This window comes from Ceratotherium simum, chromosome 5 (genome assembly GCF_057802395.1).
Source record: "Ceratotherium simum simum isolate JZ-2026a chromosome 5, ASM5780239v1, whole genome shotgun sequence".
Classification (NCBI taxonomy): domain Eukaryota; kingdom Metazoa; phylum Chordata; class Mammalia; order Perissodactyla; family Rhinocerotidae; genus Ceratotherium; species Ceratotherium simum.
In genome coordinates this window covers 36,048,071-36,068,358 of record NC_141904.1, presented here as the reverse complement: position 1 = coordinate 36,068,358, position 20,288 = coordinate 36,048,071, and the positions used below count along the sequence as shown (strand labels likewise).

Genomic DNA, 20,288 nt, shown 5'->3' with positions numbered 1-20,288 from the left:
TAATAGCAAATATGCAAGTTTTATTATTTACATGAAATAATCACAAGAGCTAAATTTAGTTTTAACTTATCAACTACAGAAAAGGCAGGATAAATTTCTGCATATTTATGGCTGGTCCTTGGCCCATTCCACGACGTCTGGGGTCGGTTTTCTCATTTCACATCACACCTATGTGTAGAGTTGAATCTTAACATCATTAGGTGCACAGCTTTGGGGAATGGTTTTGGGCCTAAGCGTCTGGATAGTACTGCCACAAACTGGCAATTCTTCGTGTTTCATAAGGAAAAGGGCTCGAGTTTCTGCAAAATCCTTTGTCTCTGGAAGTTAAGTTCATGTGGTCTTACACTGACTGGTCTACAACTCGAGGTTTCTTCACCTGAAAGTTCAAGCTGAAGTTGGTTTTTATTGACAAATGACGCTTAGGCCCTTTTTTTTTTAAACAATTATAATTTCTAGGGGAATCATTCTCTGTTCTGCAGAGCCAGTGTTTATGCAGTTAATATTATATTAAAATATTTTTGCAGTTAATTATGCAGTTAAATTGTTAGATTTTATTGGAACCTGTTACATATCTGTTTTTTTTTTTTTTTTTTTTTTAAGAAAATACTTTTAAGGGCCGGCCCTGTGGCGTAGTGGTTAAGTTTGGCGTGCTCCACTTTGATGGCCTGGGTTCGCAGGTTTGGATCCTGAGTGTGGACCTACGCTGCTCATCAGCCATGCTGTGGCGGCCACCCACATACAAAATAGAGGAAGATTGGCACAGATGTTAGCTCAGGGCTGATCTTCCTCAAAGCAAAGCAAAAAAAAAGAGGACGATTGGCAACAGGTGTTAGTTCAGCGCGAATCTTCCTCAGCAAAGGAAAAAAAAACCAACCTTACGAATCTGAGAGATGGCAGTATAGATGCAAGAGTATGACTATGCAGTTGACTTGTACTTTAATGCCTCTTTGGGGGAAATTTGAGGATCTCTAAGGCAGCATTTGGTATCGTGTTCTGTCTGATCATAATATGATTTCTTAAGAATACATATACCTGACTGCTTACTTTGTAAATGCTAATAACTCCACAGTACAGCTCCAGTAGATAACAAAAGGCCCTGAAAAACTATACTTTGATCCTCATATTAGCCACACATGGTAGAGGCATTTAAAAATAATCATGTTTACCCTTCCCTGCTGCCTTTTTAAAGAAATAGAAATGACTTTTTTGGAGGAAGTTAAGAAAGAAAGAAAATGGCAACATTGTTCTTATAATAGATGTTTCAGAATACTAGTTAATGTGGTTTCCGAGGGAATTTTCTGTTGAGATTTAGTGTAATTTGTTTTGTGGTGTGAGTACAGGCTGCTTGAGAACATTGCCATCTGCATTTGCTTTTCCCTTCTTTTTCTCCCCCTGGCTCCCTGGGCCCCCCAGTCCCTTAGGTGGGTGTAGAAATAGATTGGATGTGTTTTGGAACAATTTCTGCAAGCATTTCTTTCTTTATTTTAGCTGCTGATGCAAAAGAGAAACAGTTTTGGGTGACTCAGCTTCGAGCTTGTGCCAAATACCACATGGAAACGAGTTCTAAGGTAAGTAACCACATGAAGAAAGGAGGCATGCCGATTACCTGGATGGCTACCCTTCAGCCCAATTATCTGTTTCTTTGGGGAAGCTGTTTTTCATGTTATGTTTTAAGTTATCCACCATAATGGAATTCATACTTGTCCTGCTGCATTAAATTTAAAGCCAAGAGAAAAGTAGTAGGATTCGCTTGTCGATAGAATGAAGAGACATGCAGACACTTTATTGGAACTGATTTTGGAAACACACTTCTATTGCTTTCCGTGTTGTCAATTTAGGCAGCTGTTAATTGGTCTGTTGAGAAGCTTGAGTAGATGATTTCATCGTGGAGGCAGAGTAGTCAGATTTACTGTTCACAAAGACTAGTTGTTGTCACTGATCCTTAAATAAAACCTAGACCCCAAATTGATTAAGTACTCTGCAAGGAGCTTCTGCATTCTAAGTGTGTAAAAATGTTCTCGGGTAATTTGGCAGCCAAGTGTGAATTATTTCCTCCTCGGGAGCGGTATGAGATCTTGGGTCAGATGTGTGAGAGATAGCAAGTAGGCGTTTTCATGGACTATTTGGAGGATTTCCTGTCATTAAAATGTAGGAAATAACTGCAAAATGAATTTATTGAGGGCAATAAATATTTATTAAAATTAATGTTCAAAGGGCTATCCCTTTTATATCATTAGTTCAGACTTAATTACTATATCCAGTTGTGACCACTTTTCGTATTCCCTGCATCTGATAGAAAGACCCATACTTGAAACTTCTGATGATTTCGTTTACTGTAACCTGCCTGCTATCTTGCTCAGGGCCGTGGGAAATGGCTTGCTTAGTTTTACTTCCCTGTTCTGCCTCCAAATACAATCTGAAATGATTTCTTCATGATGATTTTGTTCAATTTTTTTCTTTCTAGAGACAGCCTCTTTTCTTGACTTGCTTACCACAGTTTCACTCACTGTAATGCCCTTCTTGACTTGCTCAGGGAAGAATCTGGGTAACCGTAGGTAGGGCCCTACTTCTAAAGCTTTGTTCCCCTCTGGTCTCTTTTATTTTCCAGAAATTTTTAGTGGAAGTTCTGAACATTTCATCAATATTTTATAAACACCTAGGCAGGGCAGTTGAAATTTTTTTTCTTTTTATATGTGTCATTTTACTCTTTATCAAACATAACAGAAGGGGGATAAAGTAAAAAGGATATAACGTATCTCCACTATTGCCATATATGATTATTAGAGAAATTGCTCTTAACTGTTCTTGTATGTCATTCTAACAAATTTAGACATGTGTTTGTGTATATATCTGTATCTACGTTTATTTTTACACACGTGGGATTAGATCATGTATACTGTTTTCCCTTTGTTTTTCACTTATTAATATATTTTGGAGATCCTTCCCTATTAGATGTCTGGATCTACTACACTCATTTTAGGATGGTTGGATGGTGATCTAAGGAATGGATGTCAGTGCTTTATTTAAGTCCTCTACTGATGAACGTTTAGGTTGTTTTTGCTGTTGTTGTTAAATGTAACACTATCATAAACATCTTTGTACATAAATCTTTTTGTACCTGTAGGTATATATATGCATTTATACTAGTGGAATTGCTGGGTCGTAGAATGTATCTTCTGAATTTTCGTAGATATTGCTAAATTGTCTTCTAAAAAAGTGGCTCTGATTTGCACTCCCACCAGTTTTGTGTGTAAGGGTGTTTTCCCCCCTCACTAATCGTGGCTTTTATTAACATTCAGCATTTGATAGTCTCACAGATAAAAAATTGTTTAAATTATATATATATAAATTATTTAAATTATATATATATAAATTATTTAAATTATATATATAAATTATTTAAATTATATATATATATATAAATTATCTCCTATTATTTTCACTTCCACTTCAAAAACATGACTGGGGCTGTGTTTTCAAATGTCTGTTGGCCACTATTTCTCTTATGTAAACTGCCAATTTTTATTTTTCACCCACTTTTCTATAGAGTTTGTCTTTTTCTTCTTGATTTGCAGTAGCTTTTTGTATATTAAGTTTATTTGTCCTTTGCCTGCCATTTGTACTGTAGATATTTTCTCCTAGTAGGTCATTTGTATTTTGACTTCGAATACATTTTTTGCTATGTAAAATATTTAATTTTTCTGGTCAAATTTATGAATATTTTCATTTTTGGCTTTTGGTTTTGCATCATGTTTAGAAAAGGGCTTTTCTGCTCAAAGTTATGAAAACATTCTTCAGTATTTTCTTCCAGTGAATTTGTAGTTTATCTTGTTTACATCATTGATTCATCTGGAATTGATTTTGGGTATAAGAATTCAGGTAGGGAAACCAACTTTAAGTACATTGGTGTTTTTGATGAATTACTAGAGACAAAGAAAAGTAAAGACATGCTAATGGTAGTAAGAAATAGGAGAATTTGAGGATTCTCTGAAGGAGAATTTGAAATCTGATACATTCTCTGGGTAGTTTCAAGAATATGGATTAATCTATTGATATTAGAGCCAAAATAAATAATAATTTAGATGTTAGGGCCTATAGGATTCCTTATTTGAGGACTGGAGGTGAGATTGCTACCACCACTCATTTATAGAAGAGTGATCATGATCAATTAGGGAATAATTTTTAAAATGTAAACAGGCTTAGTTATTCAGCAGGAGCGTTATGAAGTCCAAGGCTGCTTGGGCAGAAGTTAGTAGTGAAATGAAGTTAGGCTTAAAGTGAATGTAAACTTGACGTCCAGTCAGCTATAGGATGGCTGCTTCATTGACATCATGGTTATTAGGAATATATGCTTCACTAGATTCTTCCTCATTCTCTCTCAGCAGGACAGATCCCTCCCCAGGAGATTGTAGACAATATTCTCCCTACAGCTGCTTGGAATTTTACCTTTTAAAAACTTTTTTTTTAAATCAAGTATTCCCTGGAACAAATATTAGGTAGATGGAATAGTGCTATCATTCAAACTCACCTTAGTGAGAATTGCAGGATAACCCAACTTACAGAACTCTGGAGCTGCAAAGGGCTTTAAAGATGACCAGTCCAGTGGTTCTGAAACCCAGACCTGTCTCAGTCAATTCATGATGAGGTTTTCCCAGTCTTGAAGTGAAATGGGAAAAACAAGGAGGGAATTGCTCCCGAAGACACCGTTCTTCAATATAAAAAGAACTGCTCTTTATTCAGATGTTACATTGCTTTGCTTTTGGAGGGTCAAAACATTCTTTCTGTTGTAGAAAAATGGTAGAATTCTTATTGATCGATTGTCTTTTTAAAAAATTTAGGTTTATTGAGGTATAACTTACATAAGGTAAAATTCACCCCTTTTAAGTGTAAAGTTTGAGTTTTGACAAATGTACACAGTCATGTAACGACCACCACAATCACAATTCTGCCATCCCCAAAGGTTCTCTTGTTACCCCGTTGTGGCCAGTCCCCTCCCCCCTCCTCAGCTCTTGGCAACTGCTGATCCATTTTCTGTTTATAGTTTTGCTTTTTCTAGACTGTTCTATAAACAGAATTATACAGGCTTTCACATCAGACTTCTTTCACTTAGCATAATGCTTCTGAATTTCATCCATGCTGTTGTATCAGTAGCTGATTCTGTCTTTTTAGCAAGTGTGTCTTACTTTTTCTTCTTAATATTCTTACTTTCAAAAATCAAAAGTGATTCCCAGTTAATACCTAAATTAATTCCCAGATTAAAGAAATGATTGGCCTTTGAAATCTGAAGGCCATCTGGTCCAGCCTCCTTTGGTTTACATGCGAGGAAGGTCCAACCAGGAGGGCTGAGGAGCCAAGACTTGAACTCAGATCTCCTGGTTTCCTGCTCACACCTCCAAGGTGTCAGGGCTGCCATGTTCTTCCCTTTGTGGGCGATGGGGTCCCTCTGTGGCAGTTTCTCCTTCTAGATGGACAGAAACTGCCAAACAACAGAGAATCCCCCCGCTTTTTTCAACATCACATAGGTTCATCCTGTGGCCTTGAGTGTTGTTTGAGGCTTGGTTGCGAGGGTGCAAGGTCGATCTGCTGGGAAGAATAGAGCATCAACTTTCTCTGAAAACACAAACAACGAAACAAAACATCCTATTTTTAATGCAGTATAAAAACTTAAAGCAGTGTAGAGAATTGCATTGATTGGCAAAGTGTTAAGAGAGAGCTGTGAGGAACCATCCTCTTGAGAGTTATGTGTGTATGACTTTGAAAGTATCAAAAATGCAGGAGTAGGTGTCTTATTTTTTTCAAGTAGATGGTGTTAGGAAACTCCTAGGATAGGGAGTAGTGGTGTTATGGGAACTGCAATAAGCATTGAGTATGGGAGAGGACTGGCCTGTTGACGGAAGTAATGACAATCAATACCTTGTACGTGACTGACCCTCATTCATGATTGCATTACTCCTCACAGCGGTCCTGTGCGGTAGGTAGTATTATCTCCATTTTTACAAATTAGAAAACTGAGACTAATTGAACTTAAATAACGGGTTCAAAGTCACACAGCCAATAAGTGACTGGACTGGGACAAGAGCCCATGTTGCTAAAACATGCCTCCTCCCCCTCTTCTCCCATCCTAGTTTCTTGGCAGGAGCTGATTGGAAGGTTCATGATGGTTCTCTCTCCCATGAATTCCATATTTTATAATGTGGAGGGGACAGCTCTGTAATAGGACATCTGTAATTTTTATGTAATCAAGGGAACCCTTCTTCAATCTCTTAAACAGGTTCTAATTCCAAAATTTTCTTGAGTGAGTTTACTTGAAAGTAACATTGGCCTTTTGCAATTACTTTCTTTGTGACATAAACTTATATAAGTTGAGCCTTTTGGGCAGGTCCCCATGAACTTTGAATTAAAAGCATCTTCTGATTGTGTATATCCATGTTTCAATTCATGGCATTTTGGTTTAGAAGAAATACTGTGGGGTGCAGCGTGAGAAGACGCATATTTAAATCCCTGCTCTGCCAATTATGTGTTGAGCATACCTGCTCAGCTCACTTTTATTCTTTCTCTTATCTTTGAAAGGGTGACAACATGTGTCTCATAAGGTTGTCGTATGGCTCAAGCAAGCTAATGCAGGCAAAAACCAGTTGCTGACATAAAGCACTCCGTGGAGTTAGGAGCTCAGTAGCATGTGCTGATTTTTTAGCAAGACTGCTGCTTGGAAGTCCAGCACCTCGCCAGCCGCTGCGGCTGTTCATCCATTTGTGGTTATGTATCTGTTTTCAGGTGGCCCCATTATTTTCAAATAGCCACATCAGAGAACTCAAGGTCATTCAAAATCAACCTAAGTCAATATTTGAGGGTGGAGTGAGGAGTCAGAGATACTTTTGAATAATGCTGTTGTCAAGTTACTTTTGACCTGTGGGGAAAGTGGGATAATGAGGGGGATGATCAGGTGATTAGAAAGCATTTAAAGCATATTCAGATTTTGAAGATTGTAGTTTCATTGGCTTTCATTCTGACCAATTGAGAGAATTTTTAAAGGCTAAACATGATAGAAACTTACTGTATTTTCAGTATTTGATTTTTCTCATCCAGACATGGAAGGTGGATTCACTTGGGGGGTGACTTATATGCTAAGTGGGGAGATTACTAGTCTGCTCTGATGCTAATAAGGCATTAGTACCTTCTCCCCAGACTTTCAGCCCTAAAGGATAGATGTGTGATGTATGGTAATGATTATCACTTCCTCTGAAAGTAGAGAGTTTCAACCAGCTACACGATGGTGAGATGGGTTGTGGGGATTCAAATTGTTGAAGGAGCTCAGGACTTCCCTTTTTGGCTCAGCTGGCTTCTTTCTGACTGGCACCCCGATCCCCACCACAAACATACTCTTATTATGAATTCACTGCTGACAGCTTGTGAAGAAATTTTTATTTTTCATAGTGGAAGTAGCATTATTTTTTTAAATTGTGAATACTACCCATACACAGTATAAAACATTCAGAAGTATAAAGAATGGAAAAAAATCACCCCGAACCCAGCCCCATACCTAATCTCTGATGATGCCTTTTGTGTGTACATCTGTGGATAAATAGAAAGAGATCACCTGACTCTATTTGGAGGTCCATCCTTCCAGTCTTTTTCTGTGCATGCGCATGCCCAGAAATCACACACACTGATTCATGAGCATCTTGCTTCTCCCTGAGGATGGACTATAAGACCAGGCTTTGGCCACAGACCTATTCTCTGTGTTTGGGTTGTTTTATCTTTAAAATGACTGTGTGAGTGTATGATTGGTGGCTTGTTTCTTAGAATATTTCTGGGATTTCCATCGTGTTTTATCTTCCAGTCAGGTACTTACCCTTCCCTCTCGGTCATTTTTCGTTCCTTATTCCTTGTCCCGCTCTTGTTTAGTTCCAGATGGGAAGTTGCAGAAATAGAGGGACATCTTTAGTGGGCATTTACCGATCTAATGACGTGGAAAATGTAGCTTTTTTTTTTAAAATCTATGAATTAAGTAAGGAAATGTAGATATTTGGGGAATTTAAAATAGTTTACACTATTCATTGTGTTTGAAATCCTTTCTCTGGGCTTTCAGGGCCCCAGGCCTGACTCCATCTTTGCTTTTATTATTTTGGGCTCCAATGATTCGGTTGGTTTCCTGTCTGCCTCCCACACTTGATTGTGTGCTCCCTGAGAGCAAACGCTGACTACCGTGTTCACTTAGGAAGATAGTAGGTCCCAGGGAATCTTTGTCTATGTAAAGAGTTTGAAGGGGCCGGCTTGGTGGTGTAGTGGTTAAGTTCCTGTGCTCTGCTTTGGTGGCCTGGGTTCATGGGTTCAGATCCACTCGTCGGCCATGCTGTAGAGGCATCCCACATAAAAAATAGGGGAAGATTGGCGCAGATATTAGCTCAGGGCTGGTCTTCCTCAAGCGAAAAAAGAGGAAGACTGGCAACAGATGTAGGCTGAGGGTGAATCTTCCTCACCAAAAAAAGAAAAAAAAAGTTTGAAGACATTGTGGTTAGATCAGATTGGGGTGTGGTTAGGGCTCCTTGTCCTTGCCAGGTAGTTCTAAATTACAATGCAAACTTAAGGATACAGTCTTATGGCGATTTGGTCATGGAGGAATGTGATTGTCTAATACAGGATTTAAAATTCATTATGAATCTTAGGAGGTTTTGAATGAGTAGTGAAACCTGCTGAGTTTCAGGGAGTGTGTATATAACTACTCATGCCGGAAGATGCCCAAGTCACAGGTTTTTTGTTTTTTTTCCATCCCCTGGAATGGCAGTTAGCATACTAATTCATGTGAATTGGTGGTATTAGAACACTGTCTCCTCTGTGGTGGCTGGGGTCTGGATGGCTCCAACAGTAGGTGGGGCAGCTCTTCCTCTCCCTTGTAGTCTTGAGAAGGCTAATGCCCAGTAAGGACCTGCCCATGTTTATATAACCTCCCTGTGACAGCTGACACTGGTGATATAGTCCCTAACACATCCCCTGCTTTTGCGGTGACAACTGGTACCCCATAGTGATGTACGGGTTTGATCAGGGCCGTTGGACAGTGAGAAAGGAGGCTGAAGAGTAATGGGCTGGCCTGGCAAACTGGCTCGCACTGGTCAGCTCCATGTCCCCTCTGGCCCGAGAGCTGTGTGCTTGGTTGAGTGCACAGGAGTAGAGGGGTCAAGAGGCCGAGCTGGTGATGCTGTGTCTGGTAGCCGGGTTGCCAGGTGCAGACACCCCTGTTAGAGGATATTCGGAGACTATCTGGGGAGGCATGGGAGATGTGTGGACTCCTTCTGGGGCTTTAGAAGGCTTGTCTGTTAGAGGGAGGTGTGGGTGGGGAATTCTGTTTGACTGGGTGTTAAATCCACAGCCAAGTGTGAAGAGTGAGGAGATTTGAAGCTGCTGTTTGTTTTTCCCAGGAATCTAGGTTTCTGATGATGAAAGACAACAACTTTCCCAACTTTCCACCACCCTGGGGTGGGAGCCAGAGGGCTTTGGAGAGGTGCTTTGATATCTTTGTTGAAATGCATCACAACAGGAAGCACCTGCTTGCTGGGACTAACCCAGTGACATCTGTAGAATCTGAAACCATGCGGTTACAAAGGACTTCAGATGCCGTCCAGTCCAATGTCCTGGCCCCAACTCATCCCACTATTTGCATAAAAATGCATACCAAGATATTTATGCTAATAATGAAGAAATACGAGTTATTCTCTTCAAAACAAAACCCAATTTTATTCATCTAGAGAGAGTACTGCTGGTAACTCATTGACTGAATGCTAAGAATTTTGGTGATCATCTGACAAATGACATTGAATACCTCTACTTTTATGACTAAACAAATTTGAGGCCTCTCAGAAGAATTTTGAATAACTCATAAGTAATGGAATGATTGAAAAATAGGAAGAGATTCCAAACTCCCTTTGTTCCACTGGTCTAAAAACAGTAGATGTAAGGAATAAGCACAAAAAGTAGGTTCTAAATCTGTGCAGTCCAATATAGAGGCTTCTAGCCACAGGAGGCTCTGTAAATTTCAATTAATTGAAATTAAATTAAATTTAAAATTCAGTTCCTCAGTTGCATTTAGCCACATTTCATGTACTCAGTAGCCACATTTGGCTGATGGCTGCAGTATTAGCATAGATACAGAACATTTCCATCACAGAACGTTCTGTTGGACGGTGCAAAAGGTTACTGCTTGATTGTTTCTAAGGAGGAACTTGCCAGTGTCTAGTTTAATCTCCTCTTGTGCTATGGATAGTTTTTTGTTGTTGTTGTTGTTGTTTTTTTTAATCTAAAAAGGTTGGATGGTACTTTCCCAACCCCTCTGTCCTTCCCTTCCGTCCTTTCTCTCAGGAGTTCTGGTCTTCTCTATGGCCTTGGCATTAAACATCTTGATCACTCTCTCTTCCCCAGTTGCCTCCTCTGTGCAACAGAGACATCCACCTGACTTGTCTGAAGGCAGGAACTCTGGTTCTCTTGTGGTCGGATTCTGCTGCGTGCTTACCCCACTGCAGCTGTTTGTCAAGCAAACATCTAGTATGAGCTTTTTAAGCAGAGGAGTGAGGGAAGGTTGCTGATGGTGCTACTCCCTGGTTCCAACAACCTTGATAGCACCCACTTCCTAAGACAAAAGTCCAAAACTTTACCTTGGCATTGGATGCCCATCACGTTTTGGGTCCAGTGCTTTCTCTCCACCCTCATGCGCTCAGTATTCTAGACAAGCAGTTCGCTAAGCACGCTGTGTACTTTCATGCTTCCTTGCCTTTGTCCGTGCTGTTTCCTCTGCTGGGAATGCCTTTCGCTCTCCATTCTTCATGTGGCAAACGCTCGTGTGGTTCCCGAGGCTCATATACTTCTGTGATGCCTTCCTGCCCTGCCCAGTTAGAGTGGATCTTCTCTCGTCTGTGCTCCCATTTATACCAGTACTCAGCTGTAGTACAGCACTTCTTAGGGGGTGTGTGTGTGTGTTTGTGTGTTTGTGAGCTCTCACGGTTGACTGTGTCCTTAATGCCCAGGACTGTGGGGAAATCATAGTTGCATCCTCCATACCTGCCAGTGTCGTCACAAGTGAGGGTGGATATAAAGCACTTAGCACATTTTAAGCACTCAATACATGTCACCCCTGCTTCCTCCTTCCTCACTCCTCCCTATTATTAGTGTTAGTAACAGTAGTAGTATTAGGAGTAGTGGTGTTGGATTTGAGTTCCTTAAAAGACTATATCCAAGTCATCTTTATTTTCCCAAAATATTGTTGTGTTTTGTATTAGAACAATTACTTGAGGATTCTTTTTATTTATAGAGAGCTGTTAGCTTCCAGGAGCTGAAAATCAATCAGGAGTAACACTCAAAGCAAAATGTTTCTGTTATTTTCTACTCTCTCTCACTCTAAGAAAAGAAAAATAGAAAGGAACACATTTTGGGAAAAAGGAAATAATAATAAATGCCATCTATCAGCACATTTCTGTGTGTCAGGCACTATGAGAAGAACTTTACTTGGATTATCTTACAGATTTCTCACAACAACCCTATGAGGCAGGTACTACTGTTACTGAACACAAACACAGGTTCGTTTACCCGCCACACAGGAGGGCTGGTAACTGGAACTCCAGGCTTGTGGCAAGGAAAGAGGTTTATTTTTGAAAGACAGCCAGACTAGGAGATGGGAGTTAAAGTGCAGATCCACCTCCTAGAAGGGAAGAAGGTAGGGATTTTTATCTGAAGTTTTAGGTAGGGGAGGAGGAGCAGGTGGCCTTGAGGGCTGAAGTTTTAAGAGTCCTTTGCGCAGCTGTGACTGTCTTTCATATTTCTTCATGGATTGCATGTGCAAATTTGGGGGGTTCTATGTGTTGCATGCAGTACATTTTTAGTTTGTGACGTGTAAAGTTTACTGTCAGTCATTTTAGCCTCTCAGTGCTCTGTGCCATGCTTAGTTGGGGGGGGTGGGGGTGGCTGTCAGCAAGCTACTCTCTTATCAGTGGTCCTCCTGCTGTTCTGCAAAGCGAGATCAGAAACTTTGGTTACTTTGTTTCTCATGGTAACCTTGTGGGTACAGGCACGGTTTTACCCTAATGCAGGGAAATTTTAACTCCTCCGTTCTCGGTTTCACTGCTGTTACCCCATTTTATAGGTGAGGGCACTAAGGCACAGAGAGGATAAGTAATATGCACGCCCAAGTGGCTGCCATCAAAAATTTGAGATATAATTCATATACCATAAAATTTACCCTTTTAAGTGTACAATTCAGTGGCTTTTAGTATATTCAGAGTTGTGCAACCATCACAACTATCTCTTTCCAGAATATTTTATCACCCCGGAAAGAAAGCCCCTTTGCCCATTAGCAGTCACTCCTCATTGCCCACTAACCGCCTCTCCCCAGCCCCTGGCAACCACTAGCCACTGTCTCCATGGATTTGCCTATTCTAGACATTCCATGTGAATAGAATCATATAATATGTGGCCTTTTGTGAATGGCTTCTTTCACTTAGCATACTGTTTTCAAGATGCTTCCATGTTGTAGCATCAATCAATACTTCATTCCTTTTTATGGCTGAACAATATTCCATTGTGTAGACATGCTACATTTTTTATCCATTCATCAGTTGGTAGATATCTGGATTGCTTTCACTTTTTGGCTATTATGAATAATGCTGCTATAACGTTTATGTATAAGTTTGTGTGTGAATATTTTCAATGCTTTTGAGTATATACCTAAAAATGGAATTGCTGGGTCATATAGCAACTTTATGTTTAGCTTTCTGAGGAACAGCCAGATTGTTTTCAACAGAAGTTGTACCATTTTACATTCCCGCTGTCAATGTATGAGGGTTCCAATTTCACTACACTTAATTGTCTGTCTTTATTATTATAGCCATCCTAGTGGGTATGAAATGGTATCTCATTGTGGTTTTGATTTGCATTTTCCTGATGACTCTTGAGGATCTCTTCATGTGTCCATTGACCATTCATATATCTTCTTAGGAGAAATGTCTGTTTAAATCTTTTGTCACTTATTTTTTATTGTTGAGTTGTGAAAATTCTTTATATGTTCTGGATACTAGACCCTTATCAGATACATAATTTGCAGATATTTTCTCCCATTCTATAGCTTGTCTTTTCACTTTTCTCATCCCTTTTGACATAAGCAAAATTTTTGAGAACAAACAAAGCATCTGGTATTATGGATGGAGTAGGGAATTGGAGTCAGAGGACTGGGTTTCTGGCCGTGCCTGGGTCACTCACAACCTACTAACTAGCTGCGTAATCTTGAGTAATTTAATCCCTTTTAGCGTCAGTTTCCACTTCTGTAAATTGAGCAACATAATAGCATCAATCATACAGGATGGTTTTTAGGATTAAACGACATTAAGCACTTCACAAGTGTCGGTTCAAGTATCGGTTCTTTTTATAACGTAAACTCACCCAGCTCTGCTAGAACAGCTGTGTTGATAAGTAACTCAGTTGTGAGCTAGATTCCACCTGAAGATGGACTACTTAGGAGCAAGAGCTAAGCACCTCCCCTAAAGCCTGATTGTAATGACTCTCCTCCAAAAAGCTCCTGTAGACTGCCCAAGTGATAATATTCCTTGTGTATCAGAAAGCTCTGGTATAATCTGGACTTAACCGTTTTGGCATTGTTCATACTGTGTGGTCTTGTGTTGAGTGGCTCCAATCTCACTTTCTGTGAGGCTGTGGGGTGGACAGTACTGTGTTCAAAACCAGCCCTACTGTGCCACTCAGGGCAAGTTACTCATAGTGCCTCATCTATGAGATGGGGGCAATTGTAGATGTTGAAGATTGATTGTGGGTTGTGGCAAGGATTAGGATTAAATGAGATTGCATCTGTGGTGCTCTTACCATAGAGCCAGACACTGACATGGCTGTCATCCGTAAGGGGTGTTGGGCTAACAGGGGGACCCAGAGAAAGCCCAACTTGGCAGGGAAAATGGTCAGTACTGGACTACCCAAGATTGGAAATGCACAGCTTGTGAAATGGGGTATTTCTGATAAATAACTGAGTCTCTAAAGTCAGAAGAGAATTTTTAAACTATTTAAACAACCAAACTTACTAAAACTGAAAAGTTAAAAAAAAGAAGTGGGGGAAGGTGTACCATGTGGAACCAATCAACCAGTCAAAAGAAACAAAAAACAGACACACACACACACACACACACACACACACACACACACACACGATCTTTGGAAGGACACACACAAGGGGCTAGTAACAGTGGCTGCTCCTGGGCAGGAGGGGGGAACTAGGGACTTAGGGTAGAAAGAAAGTAGGGATTTAGGTGTACCCTTTGGAAATTTTCATGTGTAAAATGTAGTTGCTCAAATGGTTAAAATTGAAATTTGTAAAAACAGAAACACAAGTGGAGCTGAAGCTGTTTTGCCAAGTGCTGTGCTCCTAGGCCACCGTCAGGTTGGCCCTTTTATGTGCAGGGAGAAGCTCTTCACCAGGTAGTCGCTGATTCACCTGCTTCTCATTACAGTCTTCATTTGAAAGTCTTAAAACCAAATGTCCTTGAAGATATTCGATAATTCCAGATTCCTGCCAATTCAGATTAGGCTTCTATTTTTGTGACTCAGAATTGATTTTACTTGATATGGTTGGAAGTATTTAAAGTTTAATGCTCTTTGGGGGAAGTGCTGCGTTCCTCCCCTTTGTCTGAATTAAACAGTGATTAATGATGAATGTGGAGTGGCCTCTTCAGCTGAAGCCTTCGGTGCTGGGGCAGGTGGTGGATTAGCAGAGTTAGCTCCGGTCCTGAGTCCTGAGTCCTGAGTCCTGAGTCCTGAGTCCTGAGTCCTGAGTCCTGAGTCCTGAGTCCTGGGTCCTGGGTCCTGGGTCCTGGGTCCTGGGTCCTGGGTCCTGGGTGCAGAGCTTCTCTGAATGCAGACCGCAGTGCGAGTGAATGCCACTGGAGCTTGAAGGGGATTAATGCTGCCCACCTGAAAACATTTTTAGAAATCCCATGTGTCTCAAAAAATTCAACTCATACATCTTACTATATAGTATACTAGCCTGATTTAATATTTTAAAAATGTTTTGTTTTCCCAAGTTTTTGGGTAAAAAGCAAGATGAAACACATCTCCCATTGAGACCCTGAGGTATAAATTGCCCCAAGTTGAAAAGCAGGACATGATGGGGGTACTCTCTGTTTTCCTAAGTAGCAAGTCTTTAGGGGGAATAGAATACGATGGGTTTGAGCTTGATAAACTCCCGGTGAGTAAAGTTGAGCAAGCTCATCTCAGGATTTACTCTTCCGTTGGCTCTATCTTCCTGTTTTCTGCTGTTGGGCAATTTTACTTTTGTGTTACATTAAACTCAGTGATTTTTCTTCTAGAATTTTTCCTAGATAATTACCCTTTGGGTACTTAAAACAAACTGTAAAACATCACCCCCCTGAACACACCATCAAATTAACTAAGTAAAACACAATTTAAGAACAGCTTTTATTAAAACAATAAAGTTGGGGATTTTTTATTATCTTAATAAAGTGCAACAATTTTGCATACCTTCTCAAGCATAATTTTAACATTAGGCTGCCTGCCTTCCCCCAAAGGAAAGTATTGGTGCTACCCAGGATGGAGATCTTAGGTCAAGGGGACCTTCAGATTTAAAATTTTTTGGGAAAGAATTAGGTTGCAGTTTTGATTCAGTTGAACTAATTTATCCCACCATTTATCTGTACTTAAATAGGGCCTTGTTCCAGAATAAATAGTTTAGTTGCTGTTCTCTGTCTAGAATATTAGTGGATGATTTTATATAGATAGGCCTCTGTGAGGAGTTTTGAATGAGACAAGATAGACAACTCTTAGTGTGAGATCATTTCCCACACTGAACCTCATTGTAGATGAGTATGAACGAACACACTAAGGACAAGAGAATCTAGGCATAACGTTGGGGTCAGCTGTTCAGAGTGGGATTGCCTGGTCCCTGTATTGCTGACATTGGGAGAGAGGCTTAGAAGGAGGTCAGCTTGGGAGGAGTATTCAACAGGTACTGAAGGCTTGTGTGCCATCATGGCCCGGCGCTGGGGATATGGCGGTGGACCATGGAGAGTGGCCACATGGAACTTACACTTCTGTGGGGGAGACAGTCAAACAGATATGTACTAGGTCAAGTAGTGATAGGTTCTGTGAAGAAAAATAAAGCAAGGTCAAACACTAGAAAACAGTGAGTATTTTCATGTATGCCTTCTCAAAAACAGATCCCATGTACACTGTATTCTTTAAAAATGTCAACATCATGAAAGATCAAGAAGGCTGTGGAAAAGTTCCAGATTAAATGAGGCTGGAGACATGACAACTAAATGCAGTATCTGATCCTAAACTGGATCTGATTTTGTACTGACAAAATTGGAATATGGACAATAGATTAGATAAAGGTAGTTGATAACTGTATTGTGATTATTGTAAGAAAATACCCTTATTTTTGGGAAAGACACTGAAGTAGTTAATACTTAATGGTAAATGGCCATGATGTATATAACTTACCCTCAAATGGTTTATATGTATTATAATTATATGTGTGTGTATATATGGAGGGGGGAGGGAGAGAAGAGAGGGAACAAATGATAACAATGGGGTAAAATATTAATTGGTGAAACTGAGTAAAGGGTATATAGGTGTTCTTCTTTGAGACTTTCTGTACGTTTGAAATTACACATAAAAAGTTTTAGGGGCCAGCCCCATGGTGTAGCAGTTAAGTGTGCTCACTCTGCTGCTGGCGGCCCAGGTTCAGATCCCGGGTGTGCACTGAGGCACCGCTTGTCAAGCCATGCTGTGGCGGCATCCCATATAAAGTGGAGGAAGATGGGCACAGATGTTAGCCCAGGGCCAGTCTTCCTCAGCAAAAAGAGGAGGATTGGTATGGATGTTAGCTCAGGGCTGATCTTCCTCACCAAAAAAAAAAAAAAAAAAGAAAGAAAAGTTTTAAAAAATCATATATAGTCTAACACTTTTAAGAAAAAGATCTTGTTTTTTATTTATTTATTTATTTATTTTAAGAGGAGGATCAGCCCTGAGCTAACATCCATGCTAATCTTCCTCTTTTTTTGCTGAGGAAGACCGGCTCTGAGCTGACATCTATTGCCAATCCTCTTCCTTTTTTTTCTCCCAAAGTCCCAGTAGATAGTTGTACGTCATAGCTGCACATCCTTCTAGTTGCTGTATGTGGGATGCGGCCTCAGCATGGCCGGAGAAGCGGTGTGTCGGCGCGTGCCCGGGATCCGAACCCCGGCCACCAGTAGTGGAGCACACGCACTTAACCGCTAAGCCATGGAGCCGGCCCAAGATCTTGTTTTTTAAAAATGCATATATTCCTTGGGAGAAATTTCCTATCATTTACATATTGGTCATGCACATATATAGAAATGTACATAATAGTCATTTACATATGAGTGTGAATTTTAAGGAAAGTAATTATTCACTTAGTGTTACCTAGCTGAGACTAACTGTTAAGGAACTCAGTGGTTTTCTGAGAGGTGAAGAGAATTTGGAGAAAGGAGGCGTTAATAGGGTCATTGCAGTCCGGCTGATATGGAGAACTGGTTAGAATAATGGGCCTTGGAGAGAAGGGAGAATAATATGTTATAGAAAATAGAGATTTAGAAAGGAAGGTTGGGGCAAGCCAGCAATGAACTCCCACTGGGTTGAAGGTTGGCCTCTGTGGTTGGGCAACCTTTCTAGCCCATTCTGTGTGCTATCTTTGGCTTTTGTCTTTTTTTTTTTTTAAACTTTGTTGAGATAACTTACATATCATGGAGGTTGTGGATGATCAATAACAATATTTTATATAAATTTAATATATAAAGATTATTAAGCCAGTAGCTGTCAAAATTGATCAAAAAGCCAGGCACAATGGTAAGTACTTTCATAGACATTATTGCGTTTAATCCTTGCAAGGTAGGTTTGAATTTCCTAATAGAGAATGAAGATGATAAAACCCTGAGAGGTTATAAATAACTACTTTAGGTCACACACCTGGTAAGGGACTGCATCTTGAACCCAGATGTCTGATACTCCATGATGCTCTGAAGCCAGTGGCCTGGGCCACCTCCCCAGGTCTGTGGTCTGATGCAGGAATCGTGCAGGCCGGGTGAGAAGACTCTTGATTTGTCTCTAGTACCTTAGAACAGAACATGGGGCACTTCTTGAGTGTGGAAAAAGTATATTGCTACTCTTCAGCCCAAGAAGGGAAGAAAGATTTTGTAAGAAATCTTTAATATGTTACATAGTAGGAAAATGAAGGTATCTGGGAAGTTAATTGAGTGTTTTGGGGTTAGTTATCAGTGGAATCAGTTCTGGGCTGGATAAACTGTTCCATCCACCGACCCATCCATCCACCTACCCATCCACACAATCTGAGTTCTGTTCTCAAGGTGGCTGACTAACCCTGATTTGCAGTTTTTTGGTTCTGCCGGGTACCAACATCCCCACCCTCTCTTGCCTGTGCTACAGGTTTGACAATCCTATTTCTCTACCACAAACTTTACCCCCATCATCTTCTACTCTTAGCTGCTTTTAGAGTGCTCCGCAGGCTTCTTGACATCCACCCTTGACAACCTGGAGAGGTTATCAAGAAGCCCATTTCAGGTTAGGTTATAGGAACATTTTCGATGGAACCCTGAGTCTCGTTAGTAGGTTGGCATCCATCTTCAGGATCTTTCTTCCTCCTGAATCCTCTTTGGCTGGGTCAGCAGCTGGAAAAGATTGCTGATGCCTGATACCTCTATTTAGGATATTTATTTTTTATTCATCTACTTGGCAGCTTATCTTAATGGCATCTTCTTTTTATCTTCCTTAAGTCCTGCTTCTTGGAGGATCTGCCTATGTCTTTGGATTAAAAAGTCTTCTCTTGTGTACTGGACAGTAGGCATTTATAAAACTGCCCACTGTGTGCAGTACACTGTCATTGGTGGTCTCTCCTTTACAGCTTGTAGCGTAGAAGTTTGAACTTCCCAGATTCTCATTATGTATTGATGTTTAAAACAAAACAGGAAAATACTTTTGTCTCCTAGAAGTAGGTTGTTCAAATCCCACAAAAACGTGTTCCTCTCTCATGGTAATGATAAGTGGGGCACTGTAGTTCATAAGTTTCTTCCACATATATCACCTGATACCAGGGTTTCTCAACCTTGGCATTATCGACATTTTTGGCCTGATAATTCTTTGTTGTGAGAGGCTATCCTGAAGGTTATAGGATGTTTAGCCGTATCTCTGGCTCGTATCCACTAGATGCTAATAGCAATACTGCCCACCACACACCAGTTGTGACAACCAAAACAGTCTCCAGACTTTGCCAGATGCTTCCTGTTGAGGGCAAAATCACCCCTAGTTGAGAACGGTTGCCTCAAAGTTCTCCCAACAATCCTATTAGGTAGATATTATCTCCTTTTGGCAGATGAGAAAACTGAGGCTCAGAAAGATTGAAGGGCCACATGGCTGAGACATGACAGAAGTGAGACTTGAAGCCATCCCATATGTTTGACCCTTCATCTGAGGCCTTCTGTGCCCCAGAGCTGCTGGGAAATTGTGCCTCAGTGGACAGGGAAAAGCAAGGCCAGGGGGGCTGTTTGCAGCTGAGCTTTTGCTCTTGGGAAAGGCCCTGCTCTCTTGCCAGGTGTGAGGCGGCCCATCCATCATGTCTCTGAGACTGCTGGGCAGCTCCCCCAATGAGGGATGCAGATAGGAATTGAGAGGGATTTTAGCAGCGAAGCAATAATACTCTCGCAGTCCCGCTCCATCAGGCCAGCCTGGGAGATCCCTAGGCCCAGCCACGGAATGAAGGGGACCCCAAACTTTGCAGCCTTAGACCCCCTTTGCCATGATTCTGTACCAATCTGAGAAGAGCTGGGTGGCATCTCTGGCACGCGTTACTGCTGAAGAGGTGAATCACATATTTCTGAAGTTTTATTTTGCCTCATGCTCTGTGCTGCGCTGACCGACTGGAGAAGAGATTGGAGAGAATGGTCGCTTGAGACTGAAGCTTGACAGCCCGTGTGAGCTGCGCTGGGGCCAGGCAGGGCGTTGGTGGGGGGGCCTTCTGGTCCTCCTTATGGGCTGCAACCTCTCGGCCACGGTAAAGACCCACAGCAGTGCCGCCTCCTGCCTCATCCCGCTGTGGGCAGATGCGGAGAGAGGTTCTTGCCAGCTCCCTCACCCCTGGTCATCTAAGGTAAATGGGGTCTGGGAAACTGGGGAGTGGGATTGAGGGGGCACATTTTCTCTTCAGGTCTCCTCCTGTCTCTTTGGCTGAGGAAGAAGCATTTCTCCCTTGAGAC

At 41.0% G+C, this 20,288-nt stretch overlaps 1 protein-coding gene across 3 annotated transcripts in view; it reads left to right on the top strand.

Annotated features, from left to right (window-relative positions):
• OSBPL10 (oxysterol binding protein like 10) overlaps positions 1-20,288 on the top strand; it is a 291,962-nt gene that overhangs the window by 95,629 nt on the left and 176,045 nt on the right. For all 3 annotated transcript variants that reach the window (XM_087430665.1, XM_004419456.3, XM_087430666.1), the window contains exon 3: positions 1,489-1,568. In XM_087430665.1, the coding sequence (XP_087286791.1) occupies positions 1,489-1,568 (80 nt within the window). The remainder of the gene's footprint in view (positions 1-1,488; positions 1,569-20,288) is intronic.